Here is a 27,920-nt window from a genome sequence, read left to right as displayed (position 1 = left end):
AATTATACTTATTTAACCCATAAACACTGATGTGTAAAAATTACATAAAAAACCTCAACCTATCGTTTTTACATTCTGGTTTTAATGCAGATTAACAAAAAAAGATACATCTTAATCTGTTCCATGCATTTCCAGTCCTTGTGTTAAGCTAAGCTAATTAGCTTCTGGCTGTTTGCTTCATATTTACTGTGCAAACAATAAAGTTGTGTCAGTCTTCATGTTTAAGTGTCAGCAGGACTGCAAGTAAGCGCAACATCCTGAAACCAGCTATTCCTTTGAATCAAAGCAAAAATAAAACTTATATATATATAAAAAATAAAACTCCGATTTAGGTTTTTGATACTTCACATAAATGATTGTGCCTCATGAGTGTTTGTAGAAATGTTTACAGTGATTTCGTTACCCGTTCATGGAGTTTCTACCATGAACTGTACCTAAAAGGACTAACTTGTGTGGTATCGATGTGCTTGGCAAGGCACCGAATGTTCCTCAACATTTGAAAGTGTAGCAGAGGGTGAAGAGAACCTTCCTGAGCAGGTGAACGTGAGAGCAGAGTTCCCTGCCTCCACACAGTCACTGAACACCACGGAGCTCCGGCAGGAGTCCTCCCTCCAGCACTCACACTCAAAATGGTGATTTTCCTGTTTGGTTTCCCTATTTTTATGAATGAAGGCGGAGGTCAGAGAGCTTTCTGGTCTTTACCACCAGGGGGTAGAGCGACACGCAGAAAGAATAGCCTCCTCTTCTCTCTCTCTCTCTCTCTCTCCCCCCCCGCTCTCATACTCAACATAAAGGCGACGTCCAAAGCTAAAAAACTTGCGCTTGATGGCACTGGAGGAGTCGCCGGGCAGCTGCAGCCCTCAGGTCCGCGCACGGTGAGGTGGAGGGGCGGCAGATCATGGTGTGAAGCCGGTGACCATCGAGCTGAAGCAGAGTGTGGCTGCTCCTCTTTTCTCCTCCCTCTCTCTCTCTCTCTCTCTCTCCTTCCTTCCCTTCTCCTGTGCTCGGTGAAATCTGACACAGCGGAGGCAGCTCTCTCTCTGTAGTTGTGGATGTCTTCGGAGAGGATCTGCCAGAACCGAAACACTGAGCTCGGGCCGCTGCATTTTTCACATGGCGTCAACCTGGGGCGAGAGGGCCAGCCCCTGAAGCCCTGAAGCCCAGATCTCCACGAGGGACTCGCACAGCTCCGCTATCTGCCGCCGCGTTGACCCACAGGCGGTCGGAGCCATGGCAGCCACTTTATCAGCAGACGAAGAGCAGGTAGGCCTCGCGAGTCTGTTCATGCGCTCCCTGCTCTCTTGTGTCGGGGTTTTGTGTTGCAGCCTCGGCCCTGTACCTGGAGATTGTTGTTGGGGGTTTTTTTTGTTTTGTTTTTTTTTTGGCCCTGTGCGTTTTGCGTGTGCGCGCCGCAGCTGGGCGGAGAGGTGGCGACGTCCGTGCGTAATGGTGGGTTTGTTGCGAAATGATCCGGAGAGCTGGAGCGGAAATTTGGTATCGATTTCTGGTGCATTATTGCTGCGGTTGCATCACTGCCAGTTCCTCTCCAGCGGGCCGAGCGGTTGCGAAACAGGCCGATCTCTCTCCCTCTCTCCCTCTCTCTCTCTCTCTCTCTCTCTCTCTCTCTCTCTCTCTCCCTCTCTCTCTCCCTCTCCCCCTCTCCCTCTCAGCAGCCTCCACAGATGTAACCATTCACAGGAAACTGCCTGGTGCCACATTTGGCTCATTCAGAAAAGAAGCCTACACTGTAGAAACTTGGTTTATAGTGCCATAGCAATGATGTGGGAATTAAAAACTAGTTTAACTTATCGTCGTCATCCAATCATTTTATGATCCAGACGTGTGCACAAATTAAAACCTCATTTCCCCCTCAACCTTTGCTTTTAAAGCCCAAAACGAGGACTTGATAAAGCTTTAAATCAGCTTTGAATCGTAATAGATCATAAAGGTTTTCTAGAAATTTACTTAAAAAAAGTTTTCGCAAATCCGTTGGGCTCTAAATATGTGACAGCAAATAGCCGTTTGAATGATGAATGGAAAATGAATTGACAATTATGTTAGTTGATAACTTTAGTTTTTAAGCAAACATGCCAAAGATTCACTGGGTCCAGTGTCTTGTTTTACTGGGTCATCTTTGGGTTTTGTGCCGTAACAAAATAAAGGATAGGAAATTCATTTTCCATTAACTTTTGCTTCCTCAGGGCCTAATGAAGGCTGGCCTACTCTCTCTGACTGTTTTTTCCTTGCTCTCAACAAGAGTAAGGAAAAACTAATAAAAAAACAACAACCTATTAACAGGGGGAAAAGAACATAGAAACCTCAGAGAGCCACATGTGAGGGATCCCTCTCCAAAGGCCGGAAAGAAGTGCATCCAATTAACATAAAACATGTGCAGTTAAATTCAACACTACAAAACATTAACAAACCCTGTCGCGAGTGAAGGTTATGATGTCCAGTGTTCATTATTGGAGGCTGTAGTTAGTTGGGCTGTTGAACTGTGTTTCCAGTGTTTTGTCCAGCACTCGTCTGTGGTCTCAGACGTCTGGACCTCACTGTAGATCAATGAGTGTCGAATCTCTCCGAAACACAAAGGGCAAAGTCTAACCTTTTGGAAGTTATGTACAAATTATGAGGTTTATTATGTTCTAGAGTACATTTGGTTTTAATAAAGTTTGAATAATAATGTGACATTATCTGTGTTTATGACCAATCAAACCATTGGTGGCATAAACAGTCCCCAATCATAAGAAATCTAACATGAGCAGAGCAAACAGTCTATAGTTTGTAGAGTGTTATTTTACTCTAAACAGAGAACAGCTACTTGGGGGGATATTAATCAGGTCGCACAAACTACATTTTGAATCTATGTTTGCTTTTTCCAATCTTCTTCTACTTTGGTGTTGGCCGTGCTCGTGTCTCCTCTCTCTGCTGCCTCCGCACATCATCTGGTCAGCAGAAAGCCTTATCTGGCTACCCCATTTCCTGTGAGAGCCAGGGCCCCCGCTAGGGTACCGGAAGCCCTCATTACATCCACAGTCATGTGGGGGGTGGTTGGGTGGATTGTGTGTGTGTGTGTGTGTGTGTGTGTGTGTGTGTGTGTGTGTGTGTGTGTGTGTGTGTGTGTGTGTGTGTGTGTGTGTGTGTGTGTGTGTGTGTGTGTGTGTGTGTGTGTGTGTGTGTGTGTGTGTGTGTGTGTGCGCGAGCGTGTGTGTGTGTGTGTGCGGTAGGGTGGCTCTCTCGGGAGCATACATGGGTGTAGTGGAACTTCATTCTAAAGGCAGCTGTTAAAAGCATTTCCACGAAACTTGGGGGAAGGGGGAGTTTATGAGTTAGTGTGTGTGCGTGCGTGTGCGTGCGTGTGTGTGTGTGTGTGTGTGTGTGTTGTGTCTTCTCCCAGTAAGCAGTGGAGTGAGAGAAAGTGGGGAATAGGGAGAGAGTGACGTTACTGACTTCCTGTTTTGGTATTGACTCGTGCCAAATGGGACTCGCTGAAGTGAAGCGGGGCCGCTTGGCAACAGCAGTGCTACAATATCAAGGGCAACCATGAGTCCTCTTGTATATAATAATAACAATAATCATAAAGAAATGAACGAGCCCTGTCTGTAGGTGTAAGCATGACGCTACAGTCACCCTCCACTATTTTCCAGAACCCCTCATCCAGCTGAGGCATTAATGACTCCTCCTGGCTGGAATGTTAATACACCAGACCTCATGTCGATACTGAGACATCAATGACCAATTCTTGTAACAAAGGGCTGTGACGATAGTTACTAAAACCATGAATAATCTGATGTTGGTATGGTTGCCAGTAAACCAGCATGCACAATACCAACACACTGGAAGTGACACATCTGCATGAATAAGCCATTATTTCACAAGTCAAAATGTGTAAATGTGTAAGAAACCACCTATCGTTCACCTATTTATTCAGCTTTCTAGAAACTCACTTTAGTAAGTGCGAATATCAAGTTTCTTCATTTTTCTTAATATATATATATATATATATAATTTCTGTATTGTCCAGCCTTACATTGTACATCATAAAAACATCTTTGTGTGTGTTTCAGAATTGGAAAACACTTTTTACTGCATATCACAGTTTTACGGTAATGCTGTATAAAAGCTCTCTCCAAGGATTTTAAATCAATCCATGAAAAAGTAAATATTCTGAACTCTAAATTGAGATCAGCTCTCGACAGTGTGGCACTTGAGAAATCTAAAAAGAAATCACAGACTGAACTAATGCCATGGGAAAATGACAGGATACGTCTGCTAAAGAGGGAATGCCGTAGAGCTGAGAGAATGTGGAGAAAAAGCCAATTAACAATCTACAGAGATTCTTACAAGATCGCTCCTAACCTACAACAAAGCTGTGCGCTGTGAGAGAAAGGCATATTTCTCTAAAGTTATAAGTGAAGCAGAAACAATCCTAGGTCCGATCGCCTTTTAAATGTGTCGCAGCTCTCTGAATATACATGTCCTGCCTCACAATCCAAATGTAAAGAGTTTGCAGAGCTTTTGGAAAATAAGAAGTATCCGTGCCAGTATTGCAAAAACCATAGAAAGTCGAAATAACTCAACCCCTACCTCTTCTATATAGATCACAACGTTCTTTTACACAGACTCGAAAGTTGGATTGGTATCAAAGGGACAGCTTTAAACTGGTTCAAAACACACCTTCCTCTCAGACCATATTTTGTCAGCCTCTGTGACCATGTTTCACAAAAGCATGATAACCTTTTTGGCATTCAACAGGGTTCCATTCTTGGTCCTTTTATTGTGTTGCCTATACATGTTACCATTGGGAAAAATCATTAGTTGATCATGGTGTGAACTATCATTGTTATGCTGATGATACTCAGTTATATTTATCCGTAGTGCCAGATGACTCCGATGCTCCAACTCAAATGATAAATTGCCTCTCCAGCGTGGAACAATGGATGAGCAACAATTTTCTCAAATTAAACAAAGATTAAAAAAAAGAAATATAGTTTGTACTGATGATTACAGACAAAAGATTATTAGCAATCTCGGAAGTCTGGCGCATCAAATCAAAACCTGGGTTGGACAATTGACCAAGAACTAGATTTTAATTCACACATAAACAATTTCACAAAGATTGCATTTTATCATTTCAGAAATATTGCAAGAGTAAGATCGTACCTCTCTCTGGAAGATGCCAAAAAAGTAGACTCAAGCTTTTATACTTTCCCGCCTCGATTACTGTAATGCAAAATTCAGCTGCCAGGCTCTTAGGAAATAGGAAAAGAGATTACATTACTCTGTTTTTTGCATCTTTACATTGGCTTCAAGTATCATTTAAGGTTTGATTTCAAAGTAGTTTTACTTGTTTTTAAGTCTCTTAATGGTACAGCACCCTCATTCATCTCTGACTGTTTATCGGAGTATGTTACTAACCGTCCCCTCAGGTCTTCTACCGCGGGCCTGCTAAATATCCCAAAAATGAACTACAAAAAGTTTAGGGAAACAGCTTTCGGTTGCTATGCACTGAAGGCTTGGAACATGCTCCCACTACACATCAGACAAGCTACTTCTGTTGATAGTTTTAAGAAATAGTTTTATGGTTTTATCCTAAGTCTTTTTTTTTATTGCTAACATGTTCTTAATTAAACTGTGTCAACAACACATGCAGTCTTGTTTAGCAGCACGGAGCACCGACACAGAAATCTCTTTTGTTGCTTGGATCCCAAAAAAACAATACTGTGGGTAGTAGTGGAAGGAAAAAGTCGAAATAGAACCTGGTGGGATGGAGCCTGGAGGCAGCAAATGTTTGAGTATGTTGAGCAACAGAACAAAGAAGGTGTGGTTGGGGCTGGAGCCAATCCCAGCTGACATTGGTTGAGAGGCAGGGTGCATTCTGGACAGGTTGCCAACTCATCGCAGGGCTGACACAGAGTCAAACAACCATGCACGCTCATTCACAGCCATAGGCACTTTAGGGTTTCCAATTAACTTTATTATCCGCAGGCAGGAAGCCGGAGTACCTGGAGTAAACCCACACAGGAGCAGAACATGCAAACTCAGCACAGAAGGTGCTAACCACTGTATCACCATGCCACCCTCCATTTTCAGTTTGGGGTTTTTGTTGAAGAAAAAACGCCATTTGAGTACTTTGGGTTCAAATTTTAAAGACCAAAAAATTATCAATGATCAAAAGTATAATTACAGTCCTTGTCAATGGTATAAATAGCAGTTTCAGTTAATTCCACAATGCACAAAGCACCTGTCAGTGAGGATACAAAATAAATATGAAAGAATGGTTTTTGAACTCTCTCAGAGTAAAGTACTGAGTGTCTGTTATACCTCTTTTATACCAAAATGATCGGGTGGGTGTTAGTGGGCTTTCTGATCAGTGGACAAGGGGCTTTATTCAGGGAGTAAATGAGTGAACAGAGGATTGATTTTAAACACAGCCTGCAGTCCTTTTGGGCCTGTGTTGATTTTTGGTTTTAGGGCCGTTTGACCTTAAACAACTTCAGCTTCCCCAGCTCAGCAGGTTCCTACCGTGAATCTAATAAATTAATTACCGACTGTCATCGTCAGAAGATCCAATAAACAACCTCAACTATCAATGAACAGTCCTGATAGGATTATGTCCTGGCAGCTGTGTATCAGAGGGCCAGAAACCCCTCTCTTAAAATGCCTCTCACGACGAACAATAAACAGAGGAAATAAATACAGCTGGACCAGTGAAAATTGAAAAGTAAAGACTTTTGATCTGATAAAGACTCATTTTGTTCTTGCACTGACTTCTCAGGCTATTTTAGATGATGTCAGGCGCTTTAAACCAGAATTAAGTGTTTAAATGCATAATCGAGAATGTTGATTAAAAAGATCTCCTGTCGTATCAGAAGTGGAACAAGTCAAGTAAATATTTATGCATCCTCCAGGAACTGAATAAGTTACTCCTCCGCAGCGAGCCTTCCACTGCAGTCCGGTGTGCTATCGCAAAAACAAACCGGTCCATCCTCAAATTCCACTTCGGGCGGATATGGCCCCATAGTGCAGAAAAACCAAACAAGACTGGCTTCTCCAGGAACAGAGGGTCACTGCCTGGAGTTTGCAGGCTCCCCTTAAAAGGCTAAGAGAGAGAAAGAGCAGCTGTCAGACCGTTGAGATCTTGGAAACCGGAGTGTACCTGACAGCAGTCTGACAGGAAGTTGTCTTTGGCCAGCACAGACGGATTAACGCTTCACAGAGCAACAACAAAGAGCAGACGGCCACATTCAATGGGACTGACACAGAGTTTTTGTTCCAAAACGGCAAAAGTTAGATGTGTTTTGCTTGTAGCAAGTTGCGGTAATGGTGATCACAGGATCAAGTTTTACTACACTTAAAAAGATTAGAATGAAAACCACCTGACCACTTCAATGCCTGCTTATCACTACTTTTGCTGAGGTAGTTTCAGACTGTATACGTCTTATTGATATCACTATTTAGTTTTCCGGCCATTTTCTCTGTAAAGAAACCTTAAGTGAGACAAATCATCTACCCACACAGCAGATCTCCACTTCTGTCTTTTTCTATTTTTCTTATGATAGAGCTTGATTTGACCAAGGAGGTTATGTTTTTATTTTATGTTTGAGGGTGGATCTATTAATTTTTTTTCACTTTCTTTAGCATTGTGACAGAGCATTTTCAACATTTTCATTGATTTTTCAGAGAATATTTCATGGACCTTGATGAAGTAAATCATGCATATTTAGGGGATTGATATCTATGACTGTGTGCGATTGTGGTGCAGATCTAAATAACAATCTGGATCTAGTGAATTTAAATGTGGTTTCAGAAGGGGACTCTTGGTTCTTGGTGTAGGTTTGCACGTTTTTTCACTTTAGCAAAAATCTCTTCTGATGTTGAATGAAACCAACACTTCAGAACAGGTACCTCAGAGCGATAGTTTCATCCTCTGGACATAGATAATGTAGTTGTTGTTTGCAAAAAGATTTTAAGTATTTGTTCCCTTTTTGAGGCTTTCAAGATATGCAGTGTTCCTCTTAATTGAACAACGCTGGCTTAGCTTTTTTCATGTGAGCATCCGTCATGTGGCAAGAGTTGGTTGTATGGAGATTCTAACCTATGTCCCCATTTTAAAAGACTGGTGGAGATGTGAATGGCCTCATTGATGTTTTTTCTTTTTTCCCCTCAGATCATCGACTGACTTCTGGTCATTATGTTGACTCTCAGTTGATTCTCTGACTAGTTTTGATCCACTAACAGACAACTGATGCCACATTAGCTCCACAACGGGCTCATGTGGTGACACAGGGACTCGCTCTGTTTGCTGAAAAAGGCTTTGAGATTTCGTTTAAAGCACGAAGTTACTGAGCTGTTCTTATAAATACTGTTTTCAAAAGTCAAAGGTGAACTGTCTATTGTAAAACATTGTTAGACTGTAACACGCTGTTCATAGTTCACCCGTGAGGTCTGAGACATTTATTTGTCAATTCCGGTTTAAACTGTTACATTTTTATGTCCATATTTGGGGACAATCTTAGAGATCCCTGCGCTGAGAATAATTTAGTTTAACAGCCCTCCACATTATTCCCTCCTGAGAATCGGATATGAAGCGACGTCGGCCCCTGTCAGGTGCAATCATCCCTCGTCCCCTGCATGTTAAGGCGTCTGAACAGAGCAGAAGCTGCAGCCCCCCCTCTCTGTGAAAGCACTGGCTTTCCTGAGGAGAGACAGTGGCATCCTGTCCTCGGGCTCGGCGCTCGTCAGTGATCGTTTTGTATTCCTAAAGAGCCGCGGAGTCCCACAACTTGACTTCCTGTCTCCTATGCACGCCCCACGGCTGCTGTGCCTGACCAGAGAAGCGGAACCCTGTGTTTAAAGTGTGAGCTTTCATTGCCTCCTCTGTCGCCTTTTGACGATTCACTGGGTGCTGACTCGCTCACTCTGCGGGTGCAGAGGGCCTGTGTGTGCGGGTCTGAGCCAGTTTATAATAAGACCAGAGGAGTGGACAGGAAGCTCCTGAAAGACTGCTGGCTAAATGCATAAGTTATTTGCAAGGTGGCTGGAAGGCCTTCATGGTAAATGGTAAATACATTTTCAAAAGTGCAATGACTGATTGCACTGAATTTGAAGAATTCGATCAGTCCGCTGAAGAAGGTCCGATCACAGAATTTGATTTTGAACTGTAAATAGGTGCCATGACTTAAAATTGGATATGTTAAATATTTTTCTATTAAATATATATAATATCGTAGCGATCTGTGAGCCGGTCGTTCTAATTGGACAGAATGAGTGCAAAGGCTCATGGGACTGCTAATATGTAGCTGTTTTAGTTATTTTAGTAATGTGTTGTTAAAGTTCTGATTCGGTTCATGTGGTTTTTATGACTGTGTTCAGGATAGTTTTAAGTCTTATGTTCACTGGTAATGGAGCCACCATGCTCTTGGTGTTTGATCGGGTTTGGTCACTATTCTCATGAAAAGTGTCAGTGTTGAAGCAAAAATAAATCACACCTGCTGTTGTGCAGTATATGGGTCGCACGTCTTGACTTAAAATCGTATGTCTCGGTCTTCCTTCTTCCACACCACAATATGTAACTATTCCTTTTTAAATGTCTTAAAAAGATTAGACCTGTGTTATATGTTTGTTCAGGTTAGAGACAGGAAAGACTCGATTTGTTTTGGTGGCCATAACATCACTTAGTGCAGATGTATTATACAGCAGTTTAATTATATTTGCCATCAGTGAAATCTATTCATCATTTTTTTTATGCAGATGAACTGTTTTATATGTTGATATCAGCACTCGAAAGCCACACATCTGACTGTGTCTATATTGACACCAGTTCAGCAGGATTCTATCTTCTTCCTCACTCGTGCTCCTGCACTCACTTTTTACTTTAGTTTTACTTGTTTTTGTAGCTCAGCGGTAGATCTAGGATTTTTATAAATCGGGGGCCAAAGAAGGGCAAATTATGTGTCATACATCAATCCACAAATCTTTCCCCTTGAGAGCATGAACCTGCAAAACTGCACACATATTATTTTGCACCTTCTTGTCCATGTGCATACACGCTCACTGTTTGTATCGACCGTACAGCAGCACAATAAAACGCGAGCTTCGATGTCTCACCAGGCCATCGAACTGTGTCACATAATCTGTGAGGCGGCAGGTGACACTTCCCCTGAGGATGTATCGAGTTTTAAGCCCAGTTTCACTTCCTTCCTGTTTGACCCTTTGATTATGGGAGTGTGTGTGTGACAGCGTGTGTGTGTGTGTGTGTGTCTGTTTCAGGCTACCAGGCAGTTTCTGGAGGAAATCAACAAGTGGACCAGTCAGCATGGAGTGTCGCCGCTGTCCAGAGAACTGGCCGTCAAGTTCCTCATGGCTCGCAAGTTCGACGTCCTCCGAGCCATCGAGCTCTTCCACAGTTACAGGGTGAGGAGATACGGACACTGCATCACTGAGATTAAAAGACATTTGCAGCACCAAATGACTTTTAAGTGACTTTAACTATTTCTGCAAGTTGCACGCCCGCACTTTATTGAAAACAGTGGCTTATAAGAAATAAACCACTTGCCTCCACACATAGATGTTGGGAGATTGTTTATATTTTCCCAACAACGTACAGTTTTATGTTAAATGTCAGCATGATAATAAACTTTTTTTACGTTACCTGGGAGAAATGATTCCTGAATATTAGTATTATCAAATATCAGTATCAACAATACAATAATAAAAGACGATATAATTTGGTAAACATATTTGACCATTTTTATACCATTTAGTGAATTAATTACTCAAACAAAACACAGTGTAAAGTCTAAAAAGTCTCCTCATTAAGTGAAGGAAATCAAAGTACACAAGCCCAAGAGTTAGATGCCAACTTTAAATACTGAACACGTCCACATAGAGCCACGTTCTGGTTGTACTCTTAAGTTCTGTGGTTTGATACCCTGACAGTGTTGCACAGCAGAGACATTACTCCATCTCATCCCCGTGCAAACGGAGCATTTTTCTTTTCTTTCTGATTGACTGTTGCTTCTCAGCTCAAGGTTATGAGTGAGTGAAGTGAAACCTCCAGCACACAATGACGTCACCCCATTGAAAGTGAATAAGAGGCATTTCCGTTAAACCTTCTAACAAGTGTGTGTGAGTGCGATGTCCGGTTTCTTAAAGACCTTGAAGTAAAGAATTTGTTTATTTATTTAATTTATTTATATCGTCTAATTTGTTCAATTAGACAAAGTGTAGGAGATGAAGTAGAGAGACGTGCATAGTAAATGCAATAGATCAGGAGTCCCTTTATAAAATAGTGGAGTCTATTTTGTCTTTTGATGCATTAGAAGTAACACAACAGTCTCCCTGTAATGAGGATCACTATGTCCTCCTTTTTATTTCCTGTTTGTTTGCTGTGCTCTCAGCCGCCTCCCTGGGGACAAGCACAGAGTGAAGCAGGCCCAAGTTTTCAAACATGCATTGGAGTAATAGCATTTAGCTACAGAAGGATTGATTGATTTCTTTAATGTTGTGTCACGTGCATTATGTGACCAGACTTAAAGAGGCTTACGAGACATGTAGACAAGTACCAAAAGGAAAGAAAGAAACCAGAAACCAGAGAAGCAGCATCAAAAACAAAACTATACAAATACCCCACCCTGAGTATTTTTTCCAGGAAGAAAAAAAGATAGCCAGGCATTAAAAGCAAACAAGAACATTTCTGGATTTTTTTCAAATGTAGGTAGATATTCCTCACTCATCATAATAATAAGGGTGATCCAGGAGACAATGTGATTTATTCTCAACCTCTCTTAATTCACCAAATCCATACAACCTGTTCTCCTCAGGGATATTGATTAAATCGACCAACTTCGAGGCCAGAGGAAAGATTCCTGTCCTCAGCTGTGCAACTTAACACCTTGACTCCGTCAGATTCAGTGCTTTACGTATGCTGGATTTTTTTGGTTTTAACACAGTATCTGAGAGTAAATGTCCCTTCAGTAAGTTGAAGGGACATTGAGAGGCTGCTCACAACAAGATGACTCACTTAAGACAGAAGGTGATCAACTGTAGAGAAAAGTGTCTGTTCACCTATGTGACTGAATATCAGTTTTTGGACCTTGATGAAACGATCACCGTCAAAACGGAAAGTGATGATCAACATGAAGCCTTCAGTGGATCAGACTGCAGCTCTGGTTTACTGCCTGACCTGAAAATAGCATCTAGATAATAACAGGATGGAGACCTTCTCCTTCAAGCCACGTCATCGCTACCTGGGAGCTGAGGAGACTCATTTTTCTCCCTCTATTCTGCTCCAAATTTCACTCACCAATTTTGAACGCACAAATTAGATTTAATCTGCTCAGACATGCTCCGGTTAATCCACTGCAACAAGCGGAAAGTTCATAGACGTCTCGCACAGCCTCTAATGACCTGAATACTTTACAGCCTTCTTTTTTTTCTTTTTTAGTACCAGGTGGGTTCTTACTTCTGCAGCGAATGGTTGGTCCTGCATAAACACAGCTCATTTCTAAAAGGCCTGAATGTGACTTTGGGAAAGATTAGACTCCCTCTGCGTCGCCACAGTTCATTTAACTGTGTTTAGTGCTGAGTCAGCACCACAACAGAGGCTGGGAACAAGTCATTTGTCAGAAGAAAAGAAGAAGGAAAGTTTCCAGTAAAACGCTTGTTGGGTCATTGGGGATGAGGGTAGATACAGGGTGAGGTAGAACTCAGGGGTGGTTGGTTGTGTAAAGAACTCTATCCATAACATGTATAAGATAAGATAAACTTGATTGACCCCACGCAAAGGGAAATTAACCTGCAGCAGATATGTAGATAATTTATATAAAGCCATTACAATTTTCACAACTCAATAAACAATTAAGCATCACAGTTATATATAGTTTTTGAGTATTTGTGTTTGTATACTTATTCCGATAATATTGGGTAATTGCAATTTTGACTTCTGCAATTTAGTCTGATATCTGTTGTACACATTAGATCCACATATTATACCTTTCTGTAATCCTGAAGATGTTTTCTAACCACGCCAGGAGAAAGAATGGAGATATCACACTCAGAGGAGACATGGAACAGCTTTAAGTGTTCTTTGTGTCAAAAAATGTAATTCTGCCTAAAAAAACTAATTTAAAACGTTCTATTAAAGGTGTATCACATTTTAAAAAAAGACAAATAATGAATATTCAATCAACAGCAAGCAACAATAACAGATTATTCATTCAGTAATTCACCCTTCTATTGGTGCAACTCAGGGAACAAACAGTCCTGGCAGGTGAGAGACTCATCATCGTCTGCATCTGGCTGCAGACCACAGGACAGACTCTTCTGGGCTTCATGGATCATCTCTGTCCTAGAGAGCACACTGATTATGTGCTAGTTAACTAACCAGACGATCAGTTTAGACAGATAGGGACAGATTGTACTTATTATTTTTTAACTTAAGGAAGTCCATAAATGCCGTTTCCCCATTTAGAGAACTTAAATGACTGTCCCGGATTACACAAAGCATGATGTCCCACATTATCAATCATATTTGATAGGACAACTAAAAGATGTTTGTAAAACACATTTTAAACAACTCGATGCATATTTTGTTGCTTGAATCCATCACAAGCATAATTTGACAGCAATCAGGAACATTGTCTTATTTATGTATAATCTTGTCAGAATCCATATGTCATCGACCTGATTGACATTTGCCCAGCCCCTTTCTGTGACATCATCCCCATGAAGTCCTGTGATTTCAGTCACATGATGTCCCTACAGTAAAACTCCTGAAGCTTAGGTGACCCACATTACCCAATGTCCCAGATTACCCGAATTCACCCTATTATTAAACCTCACTGTTTCGGCAAAGTTTTAATGTGAAATCATGTTTCAGTGCTAAGATCATGTAAGCGTGGTCTTCAGTACATATACATTATGTTACTTACAGTGTGATCAATACGTGAGAGGAGAATTTAGGTTTTGTTTTTCCACACGCTACAGGTTTATCATGTGAGTTAGATTGTGTTTTTAGGCTTCTGTGTTCATGCTCATGCACAGTCCACACTAGCTCTTTGTTTGTAAAATGAAATGCATTGTCATGACCTCAATAGGCTTGTTCTACAAACAGTCAGTTTGACATTTCACAGGACATCCTGGCTTCCCTTTGTCCCGTGATCATGGTTTGCTTTTTATCAAATGTCTTTGTGTCACAGGACCACTCGGTGTCAGGTAAACATCTTATGGTGAGGTATTAGTTAGATCACTGATATCACATTAGTTATGGCTGCTCTTCAGCATAATTGATCTATTATATCTTATATAACTGCTCAAATATGTACTTTCATGTTTGTCTCGCACTCTCAATAATCAGAAGGAACTAGAATAACCAACACACAAACCAACACTTACTAACTATATGTGACGGATTTCTTCCATCAAGATGAAAAAGTATTCACTGAGAAAACGTTAAAAATGTTGAAAAACACTTTATTCCACAATGGAAAAGTCTCCCGGATTCACCCCCTGATCCTGATCAGCAGTGAAATTGAATAGGTTCTACCCTGACCTAAACCGTTTCATGGAAATCTGTTCAGTAGTTTTTGTGTGTAATCTTGCTAATAAACAAACAAATCAACCAAAAAATGAACAGGGTTAAAACATTACCTCGTTGACGTAGGTAATAAAAGAGCTGCCGTAAATATGTACAGTCAGTTTGCATCCAGACATCAAGTTTCATTATAATCAGAGTAAATGAAATTAAGGTGGAAATGTGATGGGTGTTTAAGTCTTCTCTTCCACATAAGTGACCGTGATCCCTGCTTCATCAGCGGGCACCTCAGTCCCCATAGTTCTGTATTATTAAACATAAGAACACCTGTAAACAAAACTGTAAACGGAAATGACACCTCCCCAAACCCCAAGGCCTCAGAGTTAGCTCAATAAAACTCCCACGCAACCTCCCTGGGCGAGGAGAAAGAGGAGGAATGGAAACCACACAGAGAGGGATCCTCTCGGCAGGAAAGTCAGGCGTGTAATTCTCCCATTGTTCACAGAGAAGAATTCACCTCAAAGTGACGGACGCTCTTAGTAACACTGGAGCCTCGCCTCACCTCACACGCAGTGATCTGTTCTCTCCAGGAAACGCGTCTGAAAGAAGGAATCGTCAGACTCCAGCCTCAGGAGGAGCCTCTGCGCTCGGAGCTGCTCAGTGGGAAGTTCACTGTGTTGGTGAGTTTGCCTTTTACATCTCCTGCACACTTAGCATCTCTTAAATAGTATAAGACCAAAACCAGCAGAGAATTAGTTCTCTTTACAGCTTCAGTGTTATTCAGAAAGTATTAAGGTACATCAGTGAGACACATGGTTGCACTGGGTGACATGTTCCTTATGATAAACGGAACCAAATGTGTAATAATCAGCAGCTGAAAATAGTCCACTGTAAATGCACTATTTATTATTAATACACACATCACACCATCTATTTCAGCTCCTCCCATCATGCATGCCTGATCCAGTTGCATACATAAAAATAAACTCCACTATGTATTTATATCACATGCAGTATTTATTTATTTATTATTTATCATATCACTTTAAAACACTGTGCAATATCATTATTTATCATACTTGTCAATATCAGTCACTTTACTGCTACTGTAGCTCTTTGCATCCTTGTTACCACAACTTACATTTTATTGAAGAACTTCAGTCTATACTTTTTTTACTTATTTATATTGTATTATATGGTTTCTTAATTTGTTGTATTTGTACATTATTATTGAATTATTAATATTAGAGCCACAGACAGGTCGGTGAAGAAAATGTGAAACAGTCTTTGTTGGTTTGGGTCTTTTTAATTGAGGAAGCTAGAATAACCTCATGCTTTCCTCTAGTGCCTGTGCACACAATCTGATGTTCAGTTGTCGTTTATCATGTTTTTGTGTATTTTTGTTCTCATGTTACTGCCACCACACCCAGCTGTCTTTTCTGAAATATCTGAACATGCTTCATTCATGTATAGGAACACGGTTCCTCTTCACAGTCGTTACCTTTTGATATATTTAGCTTCATTTGGACTAGTCCAGGAAGAACGCTGGCATGAGGATCAATCAAGTACTTAAATTTAAAAGGATCCCAAATTGCTAATTTATTGAGCTCACGTTTCGTAATCGAGACGGTTCAAGATAGTGTATACATGGAGGAAGCTCTGAATCAAGGAAGTCCTTTTGATCACCAAATCAGGGGATGTTCCTGTGCCAGATAAATTTAGCCTTTTGTCAGCCAAATCACAACAACAACAACCCCCCTCCCACACTCTCCTGCGTTTCCGTTCTTCCTTCCCCGTCGACATGCCACAGTGGCAGTGATGCTGCACATCCTCTTGTCTGACGTCTGAGTTCCCCAGCCTCAGCAGCGGCCCTCATATCCTGTCTGAGGTATTTTTAACCTCCAGTGCCGGAGAGGCCCCATTTGCTCACATAAGGGCCGTTCCGCAGCATCTTTAATCAGCGGCATGGTTCAAGAAAACGAGGCCCTGGGGATTTCTGGTGACACCAGCAGCCTTCAAACTGATCAGGTCTGACGCAGGGAGAAGGAAGACGAGCAGCATCAGTCCTGACCACATCTGTTCCTCCTGCTGAATTGTTGACAGCCCCCTCTGGCTGTCTGCTAGTATCCAGCATTGGAACATAAGTGCCCCCCTGTGGTCGTTGTTCATCCTTTATTTCTGCCGAGCTTGTAGTAAACCAGCCCCAGCAATCTCCGTCAACGACCACATGATTTCTACGAAAACCTTGTGGCAAAATTACTACAGACGTCACATTCTTAGAAGAATAAGCAAACTTAAAATTGTCCAAATAAGAAGTCATGAACAGTTTATTGTTTTTAAAGCGCATGTGTGACCTAGAGGTCAGGCCGGGTAGTGGATAATTAAACCAGAACTGAAACACATTTCACAGTCCAGTGGAAGAAAATGTGAGATTCGACAGTGACACGGTCACGATTCCCACGAGGTCGACAGCCGATGTAACCTTGTTAGTATTGTTTGGGTTTTGTTTTTTTGTGTGTTTCAGAGTGTACGTGACCCTTCAGGGGCCTCCATCGCCTTGTACACGGCTAAACTTCACCACCCCAACAAGACGGGCAACCACGTGGTGCTGCAGGCGCTCTTCTACCTCCTGGATCGGGCTGTGGAAAGGTGAGGGCTGTGGTTCCAGGTCTGAATATAATCCATCTTTAATCTACATTTAACCTGTGCGTACGAATTTCTTTCTGCGTCGTACGTGACATCATCACTTGTACATAACGTGACTCGTATGACTCATTCTATTGTTCGTTCTGTTTAGTTTTTCATTCTCACTATAAATATTATTCAGTTGTAAATATCACGGGATATCCTCTCTATATATTACTCATTTCTGAACTTTAGATTATGTAAATTGTTTGTCTGCACATACCCTTCATCCTGTCATTCACTGAACATGTATATTGGTTTGTGACATATCTGCCATTGGAATCTGGTACATTCTACTTTAGTTGAGGTATATGACATTTAAGATGTACATTCAATAAAATAAATGAGAATAAGTTTTTTCTTTTTTTAAATACAAAAGAAGTACAACTAATCCCACAATATACAAATCATGTATGAGTCATGTGAAGTGCATTTTGCATCCGTGGACGAACCGCCTGAGGATAGAAAGGTCTTTGAGGGGGCTGGTCTGAGCACTAATGCTCTCGGTGTTTTCCCTGAGGGGAGGAATGTGAACACACCATGTGCTGGGTGGCTGGTGTCCTCCATAAGACTCGATGTCTTCCATCCACAGCCGGAGATGCACAGCAGACGTCCTGAATCTGTGGCAGTGATGGTTTTTGAAGCAGTTTTTATTGTCCTACTTATTATCAACAAGTGTCTCCCTTTCTTTTCTAATTAAACATTTAAACTAGAACCCTTACCAAATGCATTACTGTGGCTGAGGCTCAGGATGTAGAGTGGGTCATCTACTAACCAGATGGCCAGTGTTGCATATAATAGAGCTTGTAAATAGGTAAATGTGGCTTTGAGTGGTCGATATAATATAACCCATGTAGTGTATTTGCACGTAAATTTGTCCTATTTGGGAGAATCATATACATGTAAAAATTTTAATTAATTATTAAAGGACCGCTTTTGTCTGAAGTTTTGAAAAGGCTGTCTGTCTGCTGTGAGGACAGAGCGCTGCATGTGACCACTGACCTGAGTATTAAACACACGAGTGTCTTCTTCCACAGCTTCGAGACCCAGAGGAATGGCTTGGTGTTCATCTACGACATGGCAGGTTCCAACTACACAAACTTTGAGCTGGACCTGAGCAAGAAGATCCTCAACCTGCTGAAGGTTAGAATTACCAAGAGATGGTTCTTTTTTACATTTGACTTCAGTAAAAGTTCAAATATATAGACAAAGATGTATTTGAGTAAAAGTAAAAGTACCACATTAACTTTTTAGTCATAGAAAGTACGCACTTATAGTATTAAAAGTAACTTGTTGCATCAGGTAATAGGCAGCAAGTTACTTTTAATACCACTTTTAGTACTGCTGCGGCGGGAGGCGGGGTTTAATGTTACCTGCTGTCTCTGATTGGATCAGTGAACCAATGTCCCTGTCCTTACTGATTACTTAAAAAATCTATAAAACGCCGTGAACTTGTAACACAGTGTAGTAGTTTAGAAAGTACACATATTTGCTGATATATGAAGTGGAGTAAAAGTACCGCCTTTTTTTATTTTTTATTAAGTTAAGTACAGATACATGAAAAATGTACTTAAGTACAGAGACAAAGTATATTTACTTTGTTACATCCCACCACTGCATATATATTAAAAGAAGGTGAATTCTTGTTGAAAAAGATCGACAGGACGAGTTAATATATAACTGCTTGATCCTGGGAAGGAGCGTGTTTTTTGGGGGGAATTTGATGTTTGTGCAAAGGGCAGAATGAATAAACGACTCCTCGACCAAGACGACAGGGAGAAAAATGATATCCACACACCGTGGCTGTGTAAGACTCTGAGCGGTGCTTATTTTAGCAATTACCTGCATGGCTGCTGAAACGATTTTTACTTTAAGGATGTAGTAGTTTGTCAACTGGACCACAGACCCTCGTGACCGCATCAGCAGCAGTGGCTTGTTTGCTGTGCCCACATATTGATCTAAACATTGACTGGAGTGGTTGATACGTCATCAGGAGAATTTATTTTATGTGCAGGCAAAGCACCGCAATATAAAGTGGAGATATAATATGATATCATTATGTATAATTGGATTATCTGCAGGATATGAGTCACTCTCAAGAAATAATTAACCACAAAGAGACGGGGGTGGGCCTCTGAGTTCATGTCAAACACTGTTTTGATGATGTATTACCTTTTCTGCTTTATTTCAAATTCAAGGAACCGGCATGTTAAAGTCTAAATTAAATAGATTTTTTAAAAAGAGTAAAATAAATCCTGTTGTATGTCTGTCTCTGTCCACCAGGGGGCATTCCCTGCCAGGCTGAAGAAGGTGCTGATCGTCGGGGCCCCTGTTTGGTTTCGAGTGCCCTACAATCTGCTCAGCCTGCTGCTCAAGGAGAAACTTAGAGAGAGGGTAAACGAAGGAGCTGCTTGCTTCATTTTCTCAGTTTGATTTCGCTCATCAGATTTTGGATTTCGTGGATTGACAAACCATCAGGGAGCAGGCAGGTCAGAGTCAATGATTGTTGCACGTGATCATTGATTGATTGAATCCCTGGAATCAATCATCTCATCATCTGGAAAATGTGATTTGTACAGATTTGTGTGTCACCTGATGGTCCACTGTAAACGCAGTGTCAGGGTCATTTATGAAATCATGAACAAGAAATAAACAGTTCATACTTTATGACATTAAAATGTCTGCCAAGGACAAATAGTCCTCTTAAATTCAATCAAGCTGCACCAAATTTCTCACACTCGTATATCAGTTCACTAATTGTTCCAGATTTTTTTTTCATCAAGATCAATGACTTATTTTTTGGAAAATCTGAGAAAATGTTAAGAAAACACCCTAGAAGAGAAAGAAAGAAGGTGATAGAAACAATTTGGGGATCCGCATCTTTGTCTGCATCCACGCTGAAATTTATTCTGTTGTTTCTTGGCACATGCCTGAAATCTGTTCAGTAGTTTTTGCTTCTTGTCGAAGGTAAAATTCATCTTCTCATCATGAAGCTGAAGCCTTAAATCTGTCACTGCCCTTTCATCTAACTCCAGGTTCAGATGGTGAAAATGGCCGAGCTGCGCCAACACCTCCCCAGAGACTGTCTCCCCCAGCACCTCGGTGGCCTGCTACCCCTGGACGCGCACAGCTGGAACCAGCAGCTGCTGGTGGGCCAGAACGGCCGAGTGGACCCAGTGGACGAGCTGGTGGCCATCCCCCTGGAGGACACCTCCATTCACGCCCCCGGACCTGAGGCCATGCGCCCGCAGGAGCTGCTGGTGCACCTCGGCAGGCTTCAGCGCACGGGCATCCACCAAGAGTATGAGGAGCTCCGCAAGGAACCGCCGTCGGGAACCTTCCACTGTGCACAGTGAGCTACACACACATGCTGAAGGCTCACATGTGGACCTATGCATTTTCACTACAGAGATGAGATTATTATTCCGAAAATTAAGGTTTGCACATAATGCAAACTTGTTGCTTTTTATGTAAAGAAAATAATTTGATCGCATTATTCCTCAGTAAACAGAAATACTTTAAACTCCTGTCCAGATTTAGGTTCCTTATGTTCATCAGATGCATTTAATGGTAGATGGAGGGTAAAAATCCTTTTCTATTATCACAGGTATTATTAGAAGGACAGTAAGTAGAGCTCATACCTGGGCCAAGGCCCAACAGTCCCCTGATGAAACCACATTTAAATTCACAAGATCTGTTTTTTTATACACGTGTGTGTGTGTGTGTGTGTGTGTGTGTGTGTGTGTGTGTGTGTGTGTGTGTGTGTGTGTGTGTGTGTGTGTGTGTGTGTGTGTGTGTGTGTGTGTGTGTGTGTGTGTGTGTGTGTGTGTGTGTGTGTGTGTGTGAATATTGTTTACATGCAGTTTTTCTCATGGAAGTTTTTGTATTTCATTTTGTCTCATGTACTTTAGCTGTCAGTGTCACAAGCTACAATATGTTACTTCATCAGCAACTTAGTGTAATTTCTATGTAGTTATTTATACAAAATGTCATTGACTTGAGGAATCAGGTTTACAACTTGAATTGTAATTTTTTTTAACTATTACATTTTTTGTGTTAACTGTCTACAGAGCAGCCTACAATCAGGAGCGGAATCGCTATGGAGACGTGCTGTGCCTTGATCAAACAAGAGTGCGTTTGAAAGCCAGAAGGATCGAGGTTGGTGCTTCTCTCAAAGTCTGCATTAGGGGTGCCGTGGTAGTTACCGGTGTTACATGATGTTCAGGCACATACCGATTTATATACAGTAACTTGCCCACCGGTCACGCCATAAAACTGGCGGCGCCCACGTCCGTACCGCCACTGTACCCGGTGGGAAGATTTCCACACCATGTCATTTCTAATCTGCGTATTATAAATTTAATTCATTACAAAAAATAAGACTAGTTACATTCATGGTCGCTCAGCTGCCAAGAAATATACCAAGTTTCACACGATGAGTCCAGGCTGCTACACTGGACCAATACCAGTTAGCTTGTTAAGGAGAATACCGAAAGTCTGAGGTTAAAGATGCAAACAAAATACTTTGATTCTGTAGCATTTACTTCTCAGAAATGGTTTAACACTCCTATGACTTAGATCTCAGTACAATTCACTTCTTCTGTGTTTTCTTAAGTTGCACAATATGCTTCAGTTTTCTATTTTGCAAGGGTTCCTTTCATCTCTTGGATAAAACTGTATTGTTCTTACAGAGATCAGACTACATCAATGCAAGCTTCATGGATGGCTACAAACAGACGAATGCCTACATTGGTACTCAAGGTACATCAGACGTCTCACATTTTGACTTCTCGATATTATTACAGGTTTACTTCATTAGGCTGCTATTCCACTCATTACATGTATTTTTAAAGTCATTTTAATTATCTCCTGTTGCTGTGTAGGACCACTGGAAAAGACCTACGGAGATTTCTGGAGGATGGTCTGGGAACAAAACGTGCTCGTTATTGTCATGACAACCAGGTAGTTCAGCTAATCCATGCTTTGTTGTCGAGTCGTTGAAGATTAATGTGAATTAGCTGAGAGCTGTGAACTCATTTTCATCACATACGTGCTGCAGGACAGACGAGGGCAGTCGGAGGAAGTGTGGACAGTACTGGCCACTGGAGGAAGGGGGACAAGAGGTGTACGGCCATATGGCAGTGGTGAGCCAGAGGGTGGACCACCACACCCACTACAACCACACAACCCTCGAACTGCACAACACTGAGGTGACAGCTGATGCACAAACACAGACTGGAAAGAGCAGAATTTTCATTCAGCAACTAACAACAGTGAAAATAAATAACTAAAATCTGTAGAAATTATGACCAATAATTTACTATAGAGTGAGTTCCCCCTCGCCCTCATTTCTCTTCCATCCTAACCTAGCATTTAACTCTCAGTTCTGTCTTTTTATATCCACTCAGACATGTGAACAGAGACAAGTGAGTCATTTCCAGTACCTCAGCTGGCCTGATTACGGCGTCCCCACCTCCGCTGTGACTCTCATCGACTTCCTGGGAGCGGTGAAGAGACAACAGAGGAAAACAGTGAAGTCTTTGGGGCTTCAGTGGACAGGCCACCCGCTCGGACCCCCAATGGTGGTGCACTGCAGTGCAGGGATTGGAAGAACAGGTGAGACACTGAGAATGATTGATACCTAGTTACTTCCATTTACCATTGTAGCCCCGTTCAGACCTCGTATCAAGGAGCCGATCACAAAGTGGTTGGCGTTAAGTTTGTCTTTTCACTCCTGGTATTAAAACACTTGTGATCAGATCTCACTTCCCCGCTCTATATTCGAATGAAATAAAAAACATGTATGCAATTGGTTAGAGCTAGTCTGATTGTCAATGTGTCTGTGTGAGAAGAGGGGCGGAGCCAGCAGAGGCTGAGCAAATAAATGCACTGTGCACATCTTCACAATGAAAGATTTAACTGATTAGCAAAAAAATCAACATGTGGTAGTCACAAATAAATGCTTAAATACTTAATGAAACTGTCAGGGGTCAGAGGACGGCAACTGAGTCGGTGGTCCTTCTAATGTGGCTCAGGGCACATCCAAGTTCACACAGCTGAAAGACTGTGGCCATGTGCGTCCGAGACCACCTGGTGGTCTGAGACCCCATTCAGACCTGGTGTATAGGTCCAGGTCTGACCTATGTCCTGAGTGTTTCAATCAGTGGTCATTGCTAACTTCAAGTCTGAATGCACTCAAACACTTTACCAAATTATTTTAGCTGTGTAAACGGCACAAATGTATCCTGGGCCACATATGAAGGACCCGTATCAATATGCACATGTAATATACACAATATCAACAATGACCACCTCATAATGACTGATGCTTTTCTTATATTAGTAAAATCGACATCATTTGATCTTCACAAACACAAATGAAGTATGTGATTATTTACATGTAGAGCGGGGAAGTGAGATCTGATCCCAAGTGGTCACAGGAGACACATTCAGGAAGCATATTCTTATTATTATTTTTTCTTCAAAAGCATATGCACTCATATGCCACTTTTTCAGGTAGGCCTAGCTCAAACTAATGTAGTCCACAGCGATAACTCCTGCCATCATAAAGGTCATGTCATACTTATGGCTCTGTTATTTTAGGCTAAAATGAAAACAACCGGTATAGTTTAATACAGTTCAACGGCATCCTCTAAATTGATTAGAAAATTTTGATTTGTTTATTTAGTTTTTTTCGTTGTAATCCAGAAACTATTTCACAAAACCAGCTGTGTCTCGGGGGCTGAATCCTTCAGAGGACGTGGTTTACCCGGCCCATGAAGGGTCCCCCCCCCCCCCCCCCCCCCCCCCCCCCCCTTTGTCGGCCGTGTTGATAGAGAAGGCCAACTTACAACAAGATGGTCTGTTGTGCATAGGCTTGTCCTGGGCGTATTGCAACAGAGCTAAAGTTAAAGAACATAACGAGAAAATTTGGATATCTCTTGGTATTTAAGCATGTGTACTGTTGAGTTGAAGTATTATACTCGTTAAACATTAGACGTCTCGGTGCTTGGTGTTTGTCACTGAAGCACAATGAATCCTGGGATAGGTTTGGCCGGAAGGATCCACTTGTTGGAGCCTTCATTTCTCGGGGATGAAAGGACACAATTGTCGGCTACATTTGAAGGAAATGGGACAAGCTTAGTCCTGCTACTGTGACACAATCTGTCTTCAAATGCAGCCTCCAAAGGATGCTGCCCCTTAATTGAGACACAGTTACTGTTTCATAATCTTTTCTTAATAAATGTTCCTAAATTTGACCCATTTCCAGATAATTCAAAAGTTTCACTCCATGTACAGAAAGTTCAATAAACACTTCTCTCAAAAGTTTCGATGAAAACTGAACACATCCTTCATGAAGTTGTATTAACTGCATTAGTTTCAGTGTGGTGTACCTATTAAGTAAGTGTGATAATAGGGTGGATGAGAGATTAAAGCTTTAGGCTCAATTAGTGTTTTCTTTTTTTTTCAAAATGGTAATAATCCATTGTCAATAATCCTTCTTTAAAATGTCTCATAACTCTTTCATTGTTGTAACCCTTGTCGACAGGTACCTTCTGTGCCCTGGACATCTGTCTGTCCCAGCTGCAGGACGTTGGCTCGCTAAACGTGTGCCAGACTGTGCGGCGCATGCGAACACAGAGAGCCTTCAGCATTCAAACCCCGGACCAGTACTACTTCTGCTACAATGCCATTTTGGAGCACGCCCAAAGACAGGGCCTGCTCCCGGCCAATCAGTGAGCTTCAGTCGTGACTTCCCGAACCAATCCACGAGCCCTGAGATTTCCCGTGGTCGATCTGTTAACCCCCCCCGAGCCGTGTTGTGTGACCAATTAGTGAGTGTGGGAGAGAAGCTGTCATTCGAAGTTTGGCCATTTTTCATTGGCAGACCAAGACAAGACAGTGGAAATGCTTGAGCGCTGACCTTATGATGTTTCAATGTGATAGCATTCTGGCTGCCAACAATGTGACATTTAGTTTTTTTGCTGAATCATATCTCAGAGTGAACCTGCTGCTCTGGTGTCGTGCGTTTTGTGTGTCTGTGGTCAGGGACGTGTGGAGGTAACGCAAATTAGCCTTTTGATTAATTATTTGCCACTTAAAGTAATGGTTTAGGGACCTCATTAAAGGAATAGTACACCCCAAAATAAAAAGGTGAATCATTATCCCAGATCAGGTAAAACCCCACTAATTGTTTTTTTTCTGCAAAATATAACATTTGACTTTAAATTTCAGTCAAATTATCTTTAAAGGCTGCAGTGGACATGGTACTTTTCTCCAAAAGTATTTGTAGCCAAATTCCCCATAGGCACATGTACTTCTATTACACAAAAAGCCGTTACGGACTGGAACTCCAGAGAATGTCCGCAGAATTGTGTCTGGACATTCTCCACAGGTTTCCCTTCACACATGAACAATGCAGCAGTAGATTCTCCACTCAGACACATTCACAACAACACAGAAATCTCTGGAGGATGAATTCTGTGGAAGATCTCCTGCTGTGTTCTCACATTGGTTCATTAGGACGTTCTCTGCAGTTTTTACCAGGCGGCTGGGCGGAGAAAGTCCAGAGAATTTCCGTAGCCTCTCACTCGGACATTTGCTTTCTCAAATACAGCCCCTGCGGAGAATGTCAGGAGATTATCCAGAGATCAGTGCATGTCTGAATGCGGCTTATCAGATGTTTCAGGTAAGAAGCTGAAGTAAACTGAGTCGTCTTCAAACAGCTACAGTGGGTCAGATTCTGCTTTTAATGAACAAATTTTATTTATTTAAGTTTCAAGCGAGATGCAAGTTACTGACACAATTCTAAATTTTGGGGGTGAAATGACCCTTTAACTAAGCACAGCTTTTTTTGTTCCAAACAGGGAGCTTAATCACCACTCTCAAGCAACAATAATGGGGTCGATTTTTGCACCTCCTGTGTCCAGTATATCCCGCTGTTCACTGCAGTAGAATTTTCAGCATACGGTTACGTAGATGGTACGAGCTGGTTCTGCGTCGTCTCAGGAGTGTTCAGCTGAACACAAGGACGGGAAACTGTCCAACAAAATAGAAGGATTTAATGAAAAGGTCTTTTGCCAAGAAGTTGTCGAACTTCTTTAGGGCTCCATGAAGCATCCTCTCTTTCAGTAAACATCACTGAATGGCAGTAAGGAGGAGTAAAGCACATCCCAAATCGATTAGGCTGTAAACTCCTGTTTCATCCCGGCTCTGATCACTCATTAAACTGCTGTCCATGTGATTTCCTCTTTAGTTTTTCTGATGTATCATCTGAAACCTTCTGTCTCACCCTAACATTGATATTTCCTGGCTCGCAGCACAGACAGAGACCAGCGTCTGTGGTTCACCTTCTATCACTAGCAGTGCCATCATGCTGTAGTGAGTGTTGTGGGAATGTATTGCTTACCCACACGTGCACACGCATACACGCTTGTGTAGAGCAGTCCATGCTGCAGCGACGAAGCTATTGAATCTGTGCAAGTCATCAGTTAAGACCTCATGAGTAGTGCAATACTTTGTCTTTCTTGTTACACAAATCATGTCTTAGCACTTTTAAATGGCTCTTCCCTGCGTGCTCTGAGATTATTACAGCTATAGAATGGGATGACAAAACATAGTAACTCTGTAGATCTACACGTGATACTGGGACAACTTAATTGTTACTGTTACATTTAGTAATGCTTCAATATAAACCGTGTAGTGACATCTTGAACTCGCTCTAATCATCTGCATAGAGCTGTACTGAGACAGGAGGATTTTACAGGGAAATCACACATTAATGATAGCATAGCTGAATAAACGTGCACAAACCCGTGCCTACACCCTATAAAGTCCTTGTTAGACACTGAGTCAGAAATGTTGCCTGAAGTGTATTCTAATTGTCGTCGTCCTTCCGACTGTGGCTATAATCAGTGCTTTCATCTGGTCCCAGTGTCTTGCCATTATTATAGAGTACATGCAAGTACTGAGCGTGTGCGCGTCGTAAGTTGCATTATGTTGTTGCCAGGTGAAAAAAAAAAAATGTGTTCTTTGCTACAGTATTCATATTGAATTGCTTGTAGTGAAGCCTTTTTTAAGTCTGCCATCCTTATGCACTCTGATTTTAGAATTATTTTTCTTTTCAGCAAAAATGTGCCCCATTTTATTTTTCTATTGTATTCAACAACTGTTTTCATACAATTACCCAGGATTATACAGTTATCTACATTAATTTTATATTTGTTCTGTTATAACCTATTACTTTGTCATTTGTATTGACTATTGAATCAAGCTATACTGTATTAAATACAAACTATGTCAATGTGGACGTTTAAGGTGTATTTTTTGTTTGCTTTTTTTGGTATACCATAAAGTGGATTCAGTAGAACTGCCCTGCAGTCTTAATGGGTGTATAATGTTTCTCATTTTCCAGATTTAGAGGTTGTTGGTCATTGATAATCAGTTTCACAGTTTAATATACTATTACACATTTATTAAGGTTGAGAGTTTGAAATTTCGCAAAGCAAGCATAAAAAACTTCAAATATAAAGTCTTCATGTAAAAGGAGATGAGAATTGGAAAAAAGGTAAATCAAAAGTAGCTAAACATGAATTTGGTTTAATTAGATTAGATTAAGTACTTTATAAGGTGCACCTATAACTTTTCTTAATATTAAAATTGGGTCAAATGAAAGGTATATGAATTTGTGTCAAACCTG

General features: G+C 41.4%; 1 protein-coding gene across 1 annotated transcript; it reads left to right on the top strand.

The window, feature by feature from the left end:
* The first annotated feature begins 773 nt into the window (after positions 1-773).
* ptpn9a (protein tyrosine phosphatase non-receptor type 9a) lies at positions 774-27,607 on the top strand. Its single transcript, XM_034588980.1, has 13 exons — positions 774-1,263; positions 10,273-10,416; positions 15,127-15,216; positions 17,061-17,185; positions 18,259-18,364; positions 19,505-19,615; positions 20,257-20,573; positions 21,292-21,379; positions 21,913-21,982; positions 22,105-22,183; positions 22,281-22,431; positions 22,630-22,837; positions 24,771-27,607. Exons 1-13 carry the CDS (start codon positions 1,231-1,233, stop codon positions 24,959-24,961), a joined length of 1,713 nt encoding a protein of 570 aa, XP_034444871.1. The 5' UTR covers positions 774-1,230; the 3' UTR covers positions 24,962-27,607.
* Positions 27,608-27,920: the final 313 nt, after the last annotated feature.

The sequence above is a fragment of the Hippoglossus hippoglossus genome, chromosome 6 (genome assembly GCF_009819705.1).
Source record: "Hippoglossus hippoglossus isolate fHipHip1 chromosome 6, fHipHip1.pri, whole genome shotgun sequence".
Taxonomy (NCBI): Eukaryota; Metazoa; Chordata; class Actinopteri; order Pleuronectiformes; family Pleuronectidae; genus Hippoglossus; species Hippoglossus hippoglossus.
This window is presented reverse-complemented; position numbering and strand designations above follow the sequence as displayed.